General features: G+C 37.0%; 1 protein-coding gene across 16 annotated transcripts in view; it reads right to left on the bottom strand.

The window, feature by feature from the left end:
- Positions 1-20,079, bottom strand: part of PARD3 (par-3 family cell polarity regulator) — a 658,827-nt gene that overhangs the window by 197,716 nt on the left and 441,032 nt on the right. For all 16 annotated transcript variants that reach the window (XM_041765035.1, XM_041765041.1, XM_041765037.1 and 13 more), the window contains 2 exons: positions 16,821-17,048; positions 3,043-3,274 (listed from right to left, as the gene is read on the bottom strand). In XM_041765035.1, the coding sequence (XP_041620969.1) occupies positions 3,043-3,274; positions 16,821-17,048 (460 nt within the window). The remainder of the gene's footprint in view (positions 1-3,042; positions 3,275-16,820; positions 17,049-20,079) is intronic.

The raw sequence follows: 20,079 nt of genomic DNA on the forward strand, positions 1-20,079 counted from the left end.
TGTTGTTAAAAAAAGAAAAAACAATCTGAGAGTGTATTAGTCTCAAACAGTGAGATTCAAAGTATAAGAGGTAGTTACAAAATATTTTGAAAAATCTAACAATGCTTTAGGAGTCTTCTCCAATACTAAGAACATAAAATAATGGTGTGAAGAAAGGATTAAGAGCCAAGAATCAGGGACACCTGGGTGGCTCAGTGGTTGAGCATCAGCCTCCACCTCAAGGAGTGATCCCATACTCCCGAGATCCCACATCAGGCTTCATCATCATGTGATGAGTCCCACATCAGGCTTCCTGCGAGGAGCCTGCTTCTCCCTCTATGTCTCTGCCTCTCTCTGTGTCTCTAATGAATAAATAAAATCTTAAAAAAAAAAAAAAAGAGCCAAGAATCAGACAAAAAACTTATTTTATGTTTAATAAATTATTCTCAGATCATTTTCAAGGAGAAGTGTTTGGCAAACTTCAACCCTTTCCCAAAGGACCGAAGCAGTGGTTTGCACCAGTTGGAAAACAGCCACATTCAAGAAAACTAGACAAGATACTGAGAATCTACTTAAGATATATATGTATAATGTATATACACACATCATTCACTTGGTGGCATGTTGTTCTCTTTAGAGAAGCAGCTCTGTTTTGTGGAACTCATACAGTTCCCTGGTATAAGTTCTCCCTACATGGCTCATTTTCAACCAGCAGCATTATGTCTTAAAGGTTGAGCAGGTGAGAGCTGTGTTTGCACGCGCACATAAAGTGTTAGCATCATGCCAATGCAGGAGGGGTAAATGACCTCAAAAGCAGAGATAGTAGTAAAAGGTGATAAAATAATTAGGAACTCATAAATTCTGAATACTGCTTTTGATTTTTATAAAACTTAACTAATTTTTATAATGGCTGTGTTCAACAACGTTTGGCAAAATTTCTAAACATTGAGCAATTGGCTCTCACAAGCCAATGTGGGCTGATTCTAGCAAACCACTGATGCTATGTTCCCAAAACGTACGAACATCAGTGATTTTCTTTAATAGCTATTCTTAAACACTGGGAGAATACAAGCTAATTTTTTAGGAAAACAAACAAACCCTCTTTAACCACTATACCTAAACACAGAAGTTAGTTTTCGAAAACACACAGACCTTTGAATTACAAATTTATCACAAAGCTAGCTTTCATTACAGACTGCGGTATAATCTATAGAATCTGGTCTAGAGAAAACATCATATAGTGCTTTACAGCAAAAAGGTGGTTGTTGGGTTTCAGGATCCCTTTGAAACATGCATGTCCCCATGGCCCCCCACAATATCTACTTCTCTGATCTCGGAAAGGAAAAACTCTACCCTAAGGCCTCTCTTATTCTGGAGTTGTAAATTATAGACAAAGCAATTTATAATGAAAATGAAAATAACATATTTTATAAAAACACATTCAAAATTTGCTGCTTTTTTATGCCATGAGAAGAACAAAGCACTGTATCTATCAGATTAATGTTGGCTTATGAAGGAAAACTAAGAGGCATTCAGTGAGACTTTAGGAGGGAACCAAGACCCATGGCTACACTATCTTATTGAATGTTTTTTTAAAAAAAAAAAAAAAGGAATGTGTAAGTCTCAGGTACTCATATCCTCTAATTTAAAGAAGACAGTAGTACATATTCCTTAAATTTCCACTGACGGGCAATGGTCTTATGTCCGTGCATTATGTAGGTGCCAGCCTACGAGCTGTCTGCATATACAGAAAGAAAAGCCCCCTGGCTCACATAGAAACTGAAATAAAGTGGCAGTTAGAGCAATTTCATCTGATAGGCTTTCTTAGATGTGGAATATAATGGAGGACGATGATCTGACTAAAAAAGCATTCAAAAATATTATATCAACACGAAAAACTCTAATGTAAAACTGAAAGTCCCAATGCTGTGAAGCATCAGAGATGGAAATCTCATCATAGTTACACTAAATCTAATGGCACTAATAGACCAGGCTTTGTTTTATCTAGGTCGATAGTTTACTTCTTCTATGCACTCGACTTAATCAGACATGTACAGAGCACATCTGTTTTGTTGTATGGCCTGTAGGCTGTGCCTCGAGTCCTCAACTTTGCAGGCCTGACATATCTTTAACTCCCTGAGTTATTGAGGTCAACCTCATGTTCATAAATCAAGAAAATTCCATGTGAAAAAGAAAAAAAAAAACCTCTTGTTCACATTTTGCAATTAAAAAGAAGTTAAAAGGAAGGTATTCCTAATACAGAGTAACTATTTTCTGAAGAGCCAAGTGGTTATACTGCATGTTTTCAATTTGAAACCCTCATCTTGATATGTTTAGGGGTGTAATTTATGGAACAATCGAGCAATCTTTATATTTAACATTAAATGCCTGAATATTATAAATCACCTTAGATGAACGTTTATGGGAGAGTTTCAGTGCAACTTCTGAACAACTTGTCACTTTTACTGTGTAGTACAGATTTGTAAAAAACGATATGCTAAGTAATCCCAGAGTATAATTCAGATACACAAAAACAACTGTCAGGAAACAGCCAGAGACTACGTTTAATGAAATCTTTACAGACTAAAGTAATAAGTATTAAATTAATCAACACAGCTTAATTGAAGCTCTATTTGTAACATTTTTTATTAGACTTGTTATTAATGAACCTTTAAATGCTACCACTAAGTTGAGCTCTGTGTTACATTTAAATAATGAATCATTGTTCACACACACAAAAGAACAAACCCTGCTTTAATAGCTCTTTGTCTCCTTGGGGCTTTTACTCTTATGCATAGCTAAAAGGGAGACTTGTCCTTCCTTCCTCTCCATGGTTATTTCCATAGTTGGCAAGATATCATCTTTAAGGATGCTACCATGGTTTGAAATAACTAAAGTGAAATCCTTGAGAAATTACATGTGCCAGAGCAAAGACTGAACATGAGAAAACATTTTTGGTGGACCTCAAAGACAAGATTTTCAAGTCTGTGTTTTTAGAATCTGTATTAACCTCATGCTCACATCTGTCTAGGGATGATCTGCTCTGAGTTGGTAAAGACTTACCTGAACATGTCTCCCAAGCCCTTCAGCATCCCCTTTTTGGCTTTCATTTTGTCTTTCTCCTTGTCTCTGTCCTTCTTCTTCTCTTTGCCAGCTTTATCCTTTCTCCTATCCATCTTATCGCCTTTCTCTTGGTTCCCATTCATGTGTCTCTCCAGAGAATGTGAAGGCTGATCACTGGCTGTTGATACAGACTCTCTCCCTGATCTTGAACTTTCTTCTGTGTCTTCTTCCACTTGGAAAGGAAACAAACAAACAAACAAAAATGGATAAGGAATATAGTGAACCAAAAGAACAAAGAGAAGGAGGCTAAAATATATGTGTGAATTTTGCTTTCCCACATTTTCTACTGTGGTTTGACCCTGCTATCAACATGGACTACAATGCTACTTTTTTTTTTAAGTTTTTATTTATTTAAGTAATCTCTACATCCAAACTCACGACCCTGGGATCAAGAGTCACATGCCTTTCCGACTGAGCCAGGCAGGTGCCCCAATGCTATTTACTTTCGAGGAGGATTAAAATTGAACATACGATGTGGATGGTTACTATGCACATGGGTATTCCTATGTGAAGATCACATGCCAACATAAGAGAGAAGCAGTTTCCTGGTGAGATGTTGATTCACTAGGGGTAACATCCTCCTTGATACAGAGCATGCACTGCTAGAAGGATTAGTAGGTGCTTAAAACACAGCACTGACTCCTAAGGCTCCTGTGTATTGTATTTGCAAAATGCAAAGAAAACAAGCAGCCCCTCCTCAAGTGCTCCCTTTCCTCATGGATAAGGATAATGTAGATCTTACTCTGGCCCCTCATTAATTTGTGAAACTACACCATTCACTAGTAAGCACACCAATACCAGCACAGGGACTTCTCTCTTCAGGCTCCCAAATATGTGCATTTGTGATTTCTGCACACAAAAGACTGGATTGTTACAGTCTCTGTAACTTCTTCTTATATTGTCATTATATAAGGCCAACATCATAAGCAAAAGCTACTCTATCTTCTAAGGCCAACATCATAAGCAAAAGATACTCTATCTTCTAATCCTAAATAACTCTGCATGAAAATGTGTAGATCAATAACTTCACACTCTCTTGAAGTTTGCAGATAAAACATCTGCTTAGTAATAAGAATATTCTATTCTTTGAACCAATGCTCTGTAAGCATATGGTCCAAAGGCACTTCAATACCCCAAAGTTTTTGATTTGAAAGAATGACAAGTAACTAGGGTAGGTTTCCTCCTACCAAAAGAATTTTAAGAATTTATTAGGTAAAAAAACAATAAATGTATATATTAACAGCCACTCTGATAAATATTTTCTAAGATCAGTTGCCTAGGATTTTCTTCCAAATATATTAAGAATTATTAGGGCTTCGGATTACCCCTTAACTTCTGAGGTCATCTTATTCTCCTGCATCAACAAATAAAGTGTGAATTAATGTTTTTGAGCTTCTTTTAACACAGAACCAAATAGAACAGTTAAGCCTTTTCCCAATATCTCACAAAGAACTGACCTCTAAGTCAAGTTAATATATCTTCAAGTGAAATTCAGTCTTGCCTCTCCACCACCAAGGGACACTTGAGTTAGTAATACACAATACCAAAGTATAATAAGACCAGTTAAAACAAACTTGGTATCTTAGTGTTCTGCTGTTAAGCCCTCGAGAATCTGAGAAAAATATTATCAATATGGTATGACCACTTCAAATTAATACAGTTTTTAAAACAATGCCAGCTAATTAGCAAAATACAAAAAAAAAGTGTACAATTTCCTTTGTTGACACATTTGGTTAAAAACATGAGTCAATATATTTCTCATGCCAGCAGGTCATGCCTTAGAATAGCTAAAGAATAAAACCATCACCACATCTAAATCCAGAAACATACTTCAGAGGTCATTTAGTCCAACATTTTCCATTTCTTGCTGAGAAAGGTGTGGGGTAGCATACTGCCAGTCCAGGGATCTTTCTAGTATTATGTTCCATACAGTTATACTTCAGCAAGACCTTCATGCATTTCTTTCATCAACTCTGCTGTTTGTGATTGTTCAATTCCATGCTCCATACAACACACATCGAGGTAATCTATCACCCAGTCACTACACAGTCTGCCTAGAAGATAATTCCCGGTGTCGGCACCATATTTCAGAAACCTATTGTCAATCCTACATATTCATTCAATGCCATGACTTGTGGCTCATGTTGATAAAATCACTCAAGAAGCTAGATCAAATGTACACAAAACTGTAGGACTGGCCAGGAACCACAGAAATGACTTTTGAAAGGTCTCCTTCTGCACTGGTTATCTAATTGTGAACCACTTTCCTGCTTCAAAGGATGCGGTAGACTTTTAAAAATTTGTTTTTTTTTTTTTTCCTCTTGGTTAATACAAATAGGAATGGTGCAGACTTGATACAGAAAGCCTGTTAAAACTTTCAGATGGGCATTGCTATTGAAAATCCCTAGCCTTACAAATAAATGCTGAGTTTTAAGGCTATAATTTTTTGTAGTCTACACAGAGCAGTGAAAGAATATTCTGGTCAACTACCCAAAGATGTGCTATTATAGGTAGCCTTTTCATATATGAATCTCCTAAGAAAATATAAATATAGCTTTAGCAGGATTGAAGCACCTAGTCTGACACCTTTAAACATGGTTGTGCCCTACCTGATTGCCAACTGCTGTTTCAACGCTTTGGGAAACCGGTATGGTCTCAACTGTGAGATAATCATCCAAATCATTATAAAACAATTCTCAGAAATTCTTGGGAACTATAAAACCTAGGTCTGTTGATACACTCAAGATAGATAAATGGATGCTAATGAATTTTCTAAAATTCCCAACAAGCGAAACCTCTTTTACCTACACTTCCAAAACTCTCTGTAACAAACTTTTATCATTGCACTTCTCAAATGATATGATTACATGTCTGCCTTCTAGTCTCTAAATTTCTAAAATGAGGACTGCTAGGCAGACACACGCAGATAGCAGATGAAAGACTACCAGCAAACCTGACTCATAACTTTATCCCAACCAAACTTTTCTCCAATCTCTAGGTATTGCCATTCCTCTAGTTTCAGAACAATACCTACTTCCCTCTAATCAAGCCCGCCAAAACTAGCCACACCTCAACAACAGCAACATCAGGAAGGCTCATTGTACTTGGTTTAGCTCTAAGCAGGTTCTGGTATCTTTTTATGCGATTACTGTTAGTGCTATACGTGTTGTCTAATGGATTTTATAACCCTCTACAATACTGAAACTATAAACAAAAAAATGAGCTCAATAAATGTAAATGACTTAGTCTTCCACAGCAACCATTATCATAAATCATGGATGGAAGTATCAGTAGCAGTTCTGCTAGTTTTCTGCCTAATAGTTTTGGCAGAAGTACAAGGGGCATATGTCTGCTCTTGGCTTGGTAACAGAATAAAGGCAGTGTCTTCACAACTGACTATATGCTGAATTCATATTTGTTGCCAATTCTTTTCATATTCCCAATAATTTTCTGGTGTATGTAATACAACTTATTTTCTAAATTGAGTGAAACAGAGAAAATTGGTATTAAATTATTTATTAACTCCGAGTTTTATAACCTCATTTTATAAAATCAAAAATCCTAGCTCAGTTTCCTGCTCCGAGCAAGTGGACTGTTTTAAAATGATACTTGCACATTTGAGAATTCTTTATGCTTAATCTGAACATTCTAATTTAGATAATACATTATCACAGAAACTCTTCTGGGAGTGTACTGATTTAACTAATCCCTCTGAATGCCAACTAATTAAAAATATTTAGCAATATGTGGCTTCCAATGTACAAACATAAGATGTTCTTTTAAAGTATCATAGTATATATACTTCGAACTCTAACATTATTTGATATAAAAAAGTAAGAACCTTTCATTTTACCTTGTCCCCATGCAGAATTATGGTGGTTATCAAAAGCTTAAATAAATTGGCTACACATGTATAATTGTTTTAAACATGTATATTCGAGGTCACTGATAATACTGGTCAGATTATTTTTTTAAGGTTCTACAATCTTTGTGCATGTAATACCACCCTTATAATAAGATACATAAAATACTGTTATTCCCTTAAACTTAAAGAAAATAGAAAAAAAAATCATATAAACAATTTTTCAAGTAAGAAAAGTACTGGCAGTAAATAGCTTGATCAATTGTGTTCCTGCTGTAAATTATAATACAAGAACTAATTACAAACTTACATTTAGATTATCTATTTTAAATGCTATGTTATATATTTCTTCTCTTTAATTTTGGTCCTTACAGATGATTTGATTTCCTTTTGCAGATAGCCTACACAAAGAAACATGATTATCTCCTTCCAAACAAATAGAAATTTCTATTTTTGACTAACACTCCTGCCTACTTTAACCTGCTCTATGCACTAAACTTTCCCACATGATTACCTGTGAAGGCAGATACTTTTAAGTTTCTTTCTGAAGAAGGTTTAATGTGAAGCTGCTCATTTCTCTTTAATGCAGCACCATCATTCGGCAATTAAAACATACCTAATTACCATGTTTTTAACAGATGCAAATGCAGCTCAATTAAAATTCTAGTCCATGTTACAAATTAAGCTACTTAATTCTGCAAGGTATCATGGTAGGACTGGGTCACCAAGAAGTTTGGAAAAGATTGGGCACTTATATGTTAATGATTATGGAGGAAATGACGTTAGGTTTCAAAAGAAATTCAAAAGTTCTGCAGCTTCCACTATAAATAAATACTTCTATCTAGTCCTCACAAACATTTTCCTAACAAAAATTCATTTGAGGGGTGTCTGGATGGCTCAGTTGGTTATGCATCTGCATAGGTCAGGTCATGATCCCTAAGTTCCAGGATCAAACCCCATGTCAGGCTCCCAGCTCAATGGGAAGTCTGCTTCTCCCTCTCCCTCTCCCTCTGCCCCTTCCCTTGCTCCTTCTTTCTCAATCCGTCTCCCTCTTTCTCTCTCTCTCAAATAAATAAATAAAATCTTATAAAAAAATGACTCTAAACCACATGTTCCTGAGAGTCTTTCTGTCTTTTTTCCCCCCATTGCTACTGTAGATACTGTAATGGTCTCCGTTGGTTGCTTATCCACAATCATTTTCTTCCTTTCTTTCTAATGGATCGTTGATCATGTTCAGGAAGCAATCTAGCTCTAATAGGTTAATTCAGTATTAGACCAACTTATGGATGCCTGCCACTTGATTTAATAGTCCAGTGTTAGTAGTCTGAGCATGGCCCCCTCTGCCTGGATAGGCATATTTTCATCCTTGGGGAGATAGCTCACTCCCTTCTGGAAGAAAGTAAAAGGCATCTAAGCTCTGCAATTACCTTCTGGATAAGCTGAACTGTAGCTAGTGCAGCCAAAAGGGCAAGAAGACGATGGATCTTGGTAACACCACTGGGCTATGAAATCAATGGTCCCTGAAGACGCCCAACTCCAGACCTCAGCTATGTAAGACAGTGCATTTCCTCATGGTTTCAGCTGGTCTCAGTTGGATTTTCTATTAAATGCAGCTGAAAGCATCCTAATAGGTACATTGCATAAATCAAACTTTAGAGCAGCTGTGGAATATCTAAAGTCTATCACAAGTATGAGAGTTAAAAGTTAATATAATTCTGATAGCTGTGACAACTTTGCTAGAATTAAATGATTTGTTCAGACTTGCTACTAGAGTTAAATGAATTGTTCAACAGGTATAAACAGAGAAAACAAAACAAAAATGATAATATTACTTCTTAATCACCAGTAAATAAGTCCTTTCCTCTGAGGGCATAGCTCAAAGAAGCATCGTTAAATATTTGTTGACTGAATAAGAATGATTGAACAGAATCAATCATATGGAAAACTATCTTTTATTGTTCCCTATTTATAAAGGAACATCTTAGGTATTAGAAATACCTAATGATTGAACCACATATTGAGTAACTTATAATTTATTTTAGAAGACAAAGAATTAAATGGAATAATTATACACAGGATGACTAAGTCTCAGGAATTTATCTTCTTAAAACTAAAAATGAGTATGTTCAAGCAAGACATTAGTAATTGGAAAATTTCACTAGACTTAGCAAATCCACTGATCCCTACCAATTTCTACTGATTCATCTTAGGTTAAAAAAAAAAAAAAAGGTAATAAAAATACATGAAGCCTGGACTCCCAAGCACTGCAAAATCCTATGCAGGATTCAAGAACTTTGGGGATATAAAAATTATTTTTGTTTCTTATTTTAGTTGAATATTTTGACTTTGGAAAAGAAGAGAGATGTGGAAAATGAACAGCTAGTGATACAGATGGTGTCGAATAACAGGATCTGCTTTTCTGGACTCTGACTTTTAACATTGGAATGATGAGCTCTTGGCAATGGAAAACTTTTTCAAAATGCTGAAAAAAAAAAAAAAAACAGCTGCCATGAAACCTGAAACATGAAGAATTAAAAAGCTTTTACTCTAAAATGTGGGGTGGGAATAATAACTGATGTAATAAAGAACCAAGAATCTGACTATGAAAGGAGAGAAAGATATGAAGAAACATGTGACATTTACCAGTGCTATCACAGAAGTGGTTTCAGCAACTGGAGGACAGGTCAAATAGATGATTCCAAAACACTCTAATGTAAAAATATTTAATTCATTATAAAAAACAACAATAACTGTTTATGTTCAAATGAAGAGTAGCTAGAAGGGTGAAAACAATTAAGATCACTCTTCCAAAGAACTGAAGACTTAACTACCAAAAATCATTTTGGGCTTCTACTTTTATCTTCCAAACTCCCTCCAACAAAACAGGCAAAATGCTCAACATACTGGTAAAATATCAACTCCATTATTCTTCCCTTCCCAAGAGAATGCTACAGAACAATGAGGGTCATACCCTCAATTTTCTGAAACCCTGCACATTTACTTTCAGCATCTAATTGATTTTTACATTCAAATGATGGTGCACAATAGATATTGCTTCCTGTCCATAGGGACAATGTATAGTGAAGCTGAAGGCATTCCTTTCAACAGACCGAATGGATTGGTTACACAACCAAACGGTAGCACCGATAACTCTACTGTTGGAACTTCCACTAAAAATTTATTTTTGAGCTTGGTGTCGAAACTAGGTTTCAACAATACACAGAATATTATTTATAGTGTCAAAGAAATTCCAGGTTACTGCTCTTACTCTTTTAAGTAAAAAAAATACAAAAACAAAAATAAATAACAACTCAACAAAGTGCAAATGTGATAAAGAAGTGGATGGCTAGCCAGGCTCTATTTTGTTACTTATTGAGAAATCAAAGTGTCTACCTCCCAAAAGCCAGTGTTGTAACTATCAAGCCAGTCCATACAAGGAATCCACAAAAACTTCTTCATGTTAAAAAAGGTTTTATACTGTAAGTCTCAGACACATTCTATAGCACTTTAGAAAGTCAAAGGATGACCAGATTGCTTGGGAATAAGTTTCTTGAAGAAGGAAGACAATCTAATGTACACATAAGAGGGTAGAGGCAAAGTTAGGGGGTAGTAAGAAGATACACCTTATGGAGATTACACAGTCTGAACAAGAACAAGCCAGGGGGTTTGAAGGACAATGAGAATAAGAATGTGATTACAGAGCTTACTCAGCAAATCTAGAGATGCAGGACCAATTAGGAGATCCTAACAATAACTTCAGATATTAAATAATGAGGATCTGGACTAGGTTGAACAGAAGGTATGAAATTAGTAGATTTCATGAGGAAAAATTAAGAAAGCTTGGTAATGGAGTGATTGCACAGTACGATGATGATTCTAAGTTTCAGAGCCTGGAAGCGCTAATGAGAAAAATCACATCATCATCATCTATCTTTATGAGATGCTAAGCGTGTAAATGCAGTTCTTCCTTTTCTCTGGCATTGCCAAGTAGCATTACTCACCTGGATTATTGCATTACTAGTATATAACTGATTTTCTTGGGCACCAGTACGGCTCACTTACCACCCCATCCCCAATAGCAATCCCCGATCCTACAACCCCAGCAATCATACTTACTTGAAATTCTTCAAAGATACTTTAAGGTCCTTCATATAAAATGCAAATAATTTCAACAAAGTTGTCTGCGATTTGTGTCCTGATTTCACTTAAATCTTATTCCTCATTATGCTGTCACCTGCACTATACACATCAACCTTAATCCAACTATGGCAATCCAGAGAAGGTCCCCACTCTGTATGTTCTGTCCCTACACACGGAGATAAAGACCACTCAAGCAATGGCACTCAACTCCACTAACACCTCTTCTGGGAAGCTTTCTCCCCCCTACCTCCCTTTCTGCTCTAATCCACATAAGCTAAGTGGGTACCCCAAACTTTGGTGCCATGGTAACCTGTGCACTATGATAGCCCTTAACCACGTTACTTCTTAAGTATCAGTTTATCCACTGGGTTGAATTACCCCATGGCCCTCAGGAACTTACAGCCTAAAAATCAGATTTTAGGTGCCACAACTCATGAATATACGCTTAAATACTTCAAAGTAGCTTTAGTGTAGGGGCTTTCCCATTCGGAAGTTTAGTATTCTAGAAAAAGTCACAGGACTATGAATCAGAAAGTATGCATTCAGTATGATTCAGTTTCACAAGTATGCCCTTGGTCAACTATGTAAATACTTTTTCCTTATCAAAAAGTGGTTAAAATGAGGATTCTATAATTCAAATACTTCAGATGTGACTTTTTGTTGTACTTTTAGCTTAAGTTAATATTCACCTACAAAAAGAAATAGGAGGAATAGCTTTGGCGACTTCACATGCTTACACTCATATTGAGTTGAGAAACTTCCTAAAATTAATCAAAGTTTTTTTTTTTTTTCCTTAAACTGCAGGTGATATTTAAGTATACAAAATGGCTTAAAAGGAGAGGACAGGCAGGGCACCTGGATGGATCAATGGATTGATTAAGCAGCTGCCTTCAGCTCAGGTTGTGATCCCTGGAATCCAGCCCCACATCGAGCTCCCTGCTCAGTAGAGAGTCTGCTTCTTCCTCTGCCCCAGCATCGCCCCCACAGTCATGCTCTGTCTCTCACTCTCTAATAAATAAATAAATAAAATCTTAAAAAAAAAAAAAAAAGAGGGCAGGCTATTCCTATTCCTAGCATTTTAAGAACAAATTTTTTTATAGATTGACATCTGATTATCTATATTAATCAAATAGGTACTCTTGTGTAAAGTACTTTGACTTTGAAACCCACATCCTGAATTCTGGCACAGCAGATTTTCTATAATCTAATGGACTTTGCTTAAGATAAAATTAGACCTAGTTTGCATATTTTGCTCAAATAGGTAGTACTGAGGAGTGGCTATGAGGGTGTAGAATGCTGACTACAGAAAATCTGAGATATCAACCGCAATAAGCTCTTTTATAACTAATAAACAAAAAAATTACCCCAAACTCTCTCATATTAGCTGATTTACTAACATAAATTTACTTTCTTCAACTCTCACATGGTTACCCTAAGTTATGTATGTTCTGGAGCAATGTCTTTTCTCATCTCCTGATGAGAGAGACTATAAGAAAGTGGGCAAGCTACTCAAAAGCAATCTGCCTCCCTGTTTTCACATTTAAAATTATAAATTAGATCTATCTTAAAAATCAGTAGGTACAATTAATAAGACAGTATTTGGTTTCATATGGTGTTTCACCTCCCGACCCAAACAAAAAGCTGTTTCTGCACTGACAGTAAGACAAATTTTAACAGAAAAAAAAAAAGGGACCATATATTTTTCAAGAAGAAAACAAAGCAATGTTATTGCATGTGTTTTCTCAGTAGTAACAGAAACTGATTTATTATGGGAGTTGTAGAAGCCACTTGCTGAGAGCCAGGCAGGGTAGGTAATTTGCATAGAAGAGGGAGCAGATTGTAGATGCCCTGACCTGTCAAGCACAGGTAGGGCCCCGGAGATAATGGGTCCCAGAATACAAAGCTCCATCTTGATCCAGACAGACACACAACATGGAGAGGCCAGATGGATTAAATGAGAGACAAAAACGCTGGCTCCTGCCATCTCCGCAGGAAGAAAGGAAGTGTTACAGAAGATGACAGATACCAGATTCCACACGGAGCCCCCCCAGTCCCTGGCCCCCTCTGCGGCGCCCGTGCCATGATGCCCACACCGCTGAGGACAGGAAAGCCTGTTCGAGCCTGAAATCCAGTCGCCAGGGAGACGCCAATCACACTGACAAGAGCAATCAAGCCCGCCCGTGCCTCAGCATCTGACAGGGGAGCGCGGCACGGGGCCGCCCGGCGGCCTGGGCTCCGGCCCTCGGACCACTGCCCGACCCTGCCCAGGGCGCCGCCCAGCACCCACAGGGCTGTCCGCAGGCCAGGGCTCCTCTCTCGGGGCCTGTTCAGCAGGGCGGGGCCATGTGCACCGGCCGGGAAAGCGGCCCTGCCACAGGCCCCAGCCCTGTCTGCCCCGCACTACGGGGCCCGCCTCGACCGCGATGCGGAGCTCAGCCACACAGGACAAGGCGGATGCCGGGCGGCCCCAACCGCAGAAAGTGTGTGGACCAGGCCACGAGAATCCTGGAGCCGGGCTCGGAAAAGCATAGGGTCCAGGAAACCAAGGGAGGAGCTGAGGGAGCCGGCCTTTCTCACAGCTCGGGCCACAGATGCCCTCTCTGCCTCCAGCCACATGCCACGGTGATGGCCTAAGGAACACCAGCAGTAGCACAAGCCTGAGGGACTCTGATTTTTATTTTTATTTACTTATTTTAAAACTATTTTATTTGTTTATTCATGAGACAGAGAGAGAGGCAGGTTCTGTAGGACTAGATCAGACATGGTGCTATCTTCCCTTGTGGGCCCTACAGAAGCTGAGAGATTAGCAGACAGGATTTAGGCCGGTAAGTGAACGGGTATCCAGAATCTTGCAATGTTAAAAACCAGAAAGGAACTCAGAAACCATGCAAATCATCTAAACCAGAGCTTTTTAAGAATTTTCTAAAAACCTGCAGCAAACTATGCCTTATTACCATTAAACTTTACAGAGAACCGCAAAGTATTAGAAGTTACTTTAAAAACCCACAAGTGCTAAGACAACAGAGGGGTGACAGCAGGGTGAAGGGTGAGGTTGGTGGCTTTGCAGAGTCCCAGCTACTCAGCCTCCCCCAACTCCTGAGCTCCCAGCTGAGCTCCCCTCCCAGCCAGAGGTCATGACATGCATTTTTGAAAATCAATGACCTGGTTGTCCAAATCTTGTTTCACAATGAGGAACTTAAAGCTCATGGGTTTTAGGTAGTTTGACCATAAGCCCAAAATTATCAGAATTATGTGGACTAGGATGCAAGTTGCCTGAATGTCAGTTCAGTGGCCACTCCACTCCACTGATGCAATCTCAACAATGCAGGCTGCAAAAGCTTGAAATGTGTAATAGCTGCTTTGCTTTCTTTCCTTCCTCCCTTTCTTTCTCTTTTTTTCTTTCTCTTTCCTCCCTCTCTTCCTTCCCTCCTTCCTTCTCTCTTTCTCTTTCTTTTTTTGTATCCTGAGTTCAACAGACTGGTCTAGGGAGAAAAATGATAAAATCAGGACTCTGGGAAAACACAGGACTTTGTGGTTGTAGATGCACACATCACAAAGGTCTTTCCCATTTCTCGTCTAGAACTTAACCTATGGTTTAAAACGTAATTTATCTACCTGCTTATTTTTATCTCAATGGCAGCTGAATGAAAAAGGTTTAATAGGGACCCCTAGGTGGCTCAGTTGAGCATCTGCCTTCGGCTCAGGTCATGATCCTGGGGTCCTGGGATGAGTCCCACATCGGGCTCCCTGCAGGGAGCCTGCTTCTCCCTCCTCTGCCTATGTCTCTGCATCTCTCTCTGTGTCTCTCATGAATAAATAAATAAAATCTTTTTAAAAAAAGGTTTAATATCAAGTACTTAAGCCAGTTATTTCAAATTATAAAGGGAAACTATGTTCATATAGGGACAAACTTAGTTGTCTAACCACCCTGGTGAGAAACTCTGAAGGCTGTCCCTATAGGGATTAAAAACATGCCTTGTATTGATATGATTCCATCTCCTGATGCCTTTGAAATGAATGTTATAAGTGAGAAAATTACATTTTATGAGTGAATTTAAATAACATTTTAACCAGAACAAAAAAAAAATTCAAAAGCATCATAAATTGTAGAAGCTTTAAAAAAGAACTACTACTGGAGGGCCAGAGTACTATATTCTTATTAAATATATACCCAGGACAGACAGAAGCAAGATGCTTCCACAGTAGGGCTACACAAGCCACAGTGGTCAGCTGGAAAGGAACCACTGATACAGTGAGGTAAACTCAAGAGGGTGGAAATTACGTATGACTCAGGATCTTGGAGCCCAGACTTGGCAGCAAAAATATACAATATGTTCTTCATCTGGCAAGAATAGGTTGTATACATTTGAAATCACTGGCTGGATAGAGGTAAAAAGTTCCATTCAGCTTGAGCTGGAGAATTAGGTAAAGGGCCAGGAAGGTGGGGTGGGGTATAGCAGTTCTCCAAGTTTTGCTTTGCATGCTGTTATGGTAGTTGGATTCATCTTCCTGGAACACATTATTACATGTAACAGGCAAAATGACATAATTTCACTTTAAGTCTCCTCAGAATGTGATTTTTATCTAAACTTTTCTTTCTCACCACAACCTTCTTTAGGTATTTGTGATAGAAGCAGTTTACCTGAAAGTTAAATTGCAAGTAAATTAGAATCCACTTAAATTATCTCTGGTCTTTGCTTGAACTTTGAGCAGCAGTGTCTTTAACTTTTCTAACAAAGGTTAGATGCATAGAGTCACATTTGAAGTTAAAAACTAAAATATAAAGTGGTATTATGAACAATATAAGCTAATCAACAGGTTTTACTGTTAGGACTCTTGAGGCTTTTCTCTTATAAGTAAATATACTACTGAAGTTGTTTCCTGATTTTTAAAGCAAATGGAATGGTTATTTTTATGAATGTTTAACTATAAAGACAGCTTCCCCATAACACTGCACATATTTTTAAATGTTACTTTTTTTCTCAATATTCTATGGAAAACCTATTGCTCAATATTAACATTTGACTTTCAATAATCTTGGCTTAAAATATTTTGTGATTTTGAAATATATACATACACAAATATGCTAGTTCAGATAAAGGAAAGCAAGAGTAATTGATAAAAATAAAACAAAAATACATTTTCAAAATCACAGATCATTGTATATATTTGCTGGAGTTATCACATTATACCAGTGGTTTTAATTTTAGTCTCAGGATAACCTTAAATTCCTAAAAATTAGTAAGGATTCAAAATAATTTGTATGTGGATTATCTCTATCAATATTAACTGAATTAAAATTGAAAGGATCTAAAACTATTATTTTATAAAAATCAAAATTTATCTTAACAGAAATTACATTTTTATAAAACGATAACTGTATTTTCCAAAAACAGTGAGTACAAACAATGGCACTGTTTTACATTTTAGCAAATCCCTTACTATGTGGCTGAAAAGACAGATTCTTCTATCTGTTCTGCATTCAATCTATTGCAATATCAAATGACTGGTTGTTGCTAGAAAACCCAACCGTGTACTTGTAAGAGAACAAGGGTAAAAAGATAAATGACATTTTATTATTATGAAAATAGTTTAGACTCCATTGATTCCTCTGAAGGATAATGGGAACCCCTAGGGTTCCCTGGAGCATACTTTAAGAACTGCTGCTCCATAGAGTCATTTATAATTGCTATTCTTGCAGATATTATAAACTTACATGTCTCCATGCCTTCATCATCATCATCTACTGTGGGTTTATCATAAGACTTGTCGATGGCAGCTCTGAAGCTCTCATTGCATCCCCTTCCTCTGATTATCCGTGGCCGTGGGCGGTGGAAAGGAATATCCCCATTCAAAGTCACCTCAGCAACTGCCGTCTGCAGACTCTCTAATGAGCTTGACTTCTTCAGACCCAGGGAAGGTCCTACATCTCTGCTGGGGGAACCTTGGAGATATACAAAAATTACATGTTAGTTAGACAGTGGTGAATATTATAAATGCATATATAATAATATAATGAATATTATATATTCATCTGATATCTACAGATTGTGGAAATCACTCACTCACTGAGTTCTAAAGTGTAGATGGAAATGTCATAAAAAGAAAGTAATAGTAACTAATTTTAACACTTCCCAAATATATATCAGATTTAGTTGATTTTTTTCTTTCCATTTTTTTCTTTCTTTCCATTTTTAGCTCAAGAAATAAATTAGGTTACATCACGTGCTCCAGGTATGTAAAGAACCTAAAGAACCAGAATAACCCAGAAGTTCACTTCAAAAGTAGGAATAATGAGAAAGCTAAAATAAGCAACCAAGAGTAAGCTTTGTAACTTAATTAAAATCATTTATGGGCAGTCTAAAGTTATTTACAGAAAAAATTCAACTTTCATCTCAAGGAGTTCCATGAATTCTTTTCCTCATTACTTGGTGGGTTCACATAGCTTGGTAGATACATAGAGTACAAAAGACTACTTGTCACCAATACACTTAAGGGCACCTTGGCACTAGGCAGAAACCTGGTTCTGGGACATACCTATGTTCTATGATGGCAAGAGCAATGCAAGAGTTGCACAGAAAGAAATTATGCAAGGGTTCTCATTAGGTAGCAAGAGAGGAAAGACTACAGAGCTGAATGTGAGTATGTGGATCTCCAGGCTCAGAAATAATACCTGCTTGAGGAATAAGGAATGAGCAGAGGAAGAAAACTTAAGAATTCATGAAGAAATTTTCAGCAGGATGGCAGGGGAGAACTCAGGGAATGAACAATTTGGCTCTGTTTCTGGAAGATGTAGGGCAGGGGTCCTGAGTTTTAGAAGGCAATCAAAATAGATTTCTTAAGACAGCCTCAACCATCACTGCCTGACTCAGCACTCAGCAGTACGTGAAGTTGGCCTCTTGATGACCCAAACACCAGCTCTGCACCACCACCTGGGAAACCCAGGTTTCTGAACTAGCTTGTCACTTACACTGTTAAAAAGGCAGGTATGAAAAAACGGGAAGATGGAAGAGAACAGGTTATTTATCTATGCATGGGGTCATCAGCCCCTATGTCAATCAATAATTAAGCAGCAGCCTTGATACGCTATCACCTAGAAGGCAAATAATTATGACGTGGGCTTAGCATGGCTCACGGTAGAAAACAGAATAAAAGGTAAACTGAGAGTCAAAACAAGAATTACTTCTTTAAGATTCATTTACATTACATCTTTCAGCTAATTTTCACAGTGGGGTAGCAGTTTTTAAGTTAGAATAAATATGTCAAAAATGTAATATAGGCAGAAAGGCAGACAGATGATTCTACTGAAATAATATCCCATCAATTATCATGCTTGGGAGAAAAAGATGATTTATTGAACTTTCTCAGTGCAGAATTATATATATTTGATTATTTTATGACAAAAATTCACATGAAAAAGTTTCCTTCCAAGATGATCAATCTTTTCCTCTAGATAGCACTATAATTTTTGATAAGTTCATGTTCTAAATACCCATAAAAGTCATGTCACAGGAAGGAAAATGAATTTTGTTCCAGAACTAAACAAAAAGTAAGAAATCAAGGAGTCAAAGAAAACAGGAACAGATCACTTGCAGGCAGGAACAGTGACTTAATATTTCCTAAAATTAGCACTGGGAAAATCTTTTTTGGAGTAACTCATGTGTATCAATTTCCATAACCTACCAGCTGCATTTTGAGTTCTATAAACACTTTAAGGCAAATATTGGCACTTTTGGGGGAGCACAAAAGACATGTGTATGTATATATATATATGTGTGTGTGTGTATAGTCATATCTATCTATATTTCTCTAATAAAGATTTCATGCTTCCGGTAAAGATTTTCATAAAAACATCACTTAGGTATATTAAGTTTTTCTTTATGAAAAGTTAGCTAGATTTGACTTAATGTACTCAGAGGGCTAAACATTTTAATAATGAAATCCAGAAATAGGAGGAGTATTCATTAAAGTAAACGTCTATGTCTACATAAACAAAGGCAAATCTGGTGAAAAAAAATGAGGAAAATATAAAAAAGCAACAGATATTTTGTAAGCATACTTTAAGACTTACCTATCTACTTTTCTCTCTGAAATTGTAACACTGCAGTATGACATTTTGGCCATGGTGTGTATTGTGTGTATACAGGAAATCAATGAATTATTGCCTCTGTATTTATGTATGGTTGAATAATCTTCATAGTAAAAAGTTATACAAAAAGGTCAAAATTTGTAATTTGTGAATCTATAAGAGGGATCAGCCAACCATTAGCCAAATCTGGAATGTCCCTTTGTTTATATATATTCTATGGCTGCTTTCATGCTACATCAGAACTAAGTCATTGTTACAGGGACTGTTTGGTCTGCAAGGCCTACATTATTTACTAGCTGGTCCTTTACAGAAAGAGATTTTGAATTTGTAACATGGATATGATACATTCTAGTACATTGTTTGTCAAGCTTTAAACAAAGGTTTTCTTAAGTAAAACGTTAAGATTCCTGAATGAGGGTTACTGAGAACTCTGACATGATACACAGCATTTACTAGGGATGAAAATTAAAAACGCCTTTCTGTTTATAAAGTATGGGCAAAAAAAATTAGTCTTATTTACACACACACAAAATCAACATCTTTTGATTTTAAAATAATATTCTAAAGCTCTATGTAAATCTTTCAAGTCATTAGGATACTTAGCTCATTTTTTATATTCAAGGATTAAACTGTTAGAAACCCAATTCTCTTCTTACACTCTCTTTTCTTTCACAAAGAAAATTTACCTCCCAAATATCATCACAGATCCTTAGATCCATAAATAAAGGGAAAAATCATAATCATACTATTTTCCCTATCCCTATTTTCCTACTCCTGCCTACTGATACCTCTCTTGCCAAAAAAAAAAAAAAAAAAGAGGATGTCTTTTGCAAGGGCAAAAGGAAATGGAATTCAATTTTCATTATGAAAGGCTTATGGCTAGACA

This window comes from Vulpes lagopus, chromosome 8 (assembly GCF_018345385.1).
Source record: "Vulpes lagopus strain Blue_001 chromosome 8, ASM1834538v1, whole genome shotgun sequence".
NCBI classification, from domain to species: Eukaryota; Metazoa; Chordata; class Mammalia; order Carnivora; family Canidae; genus Vulpes; species Vulpes lagopus.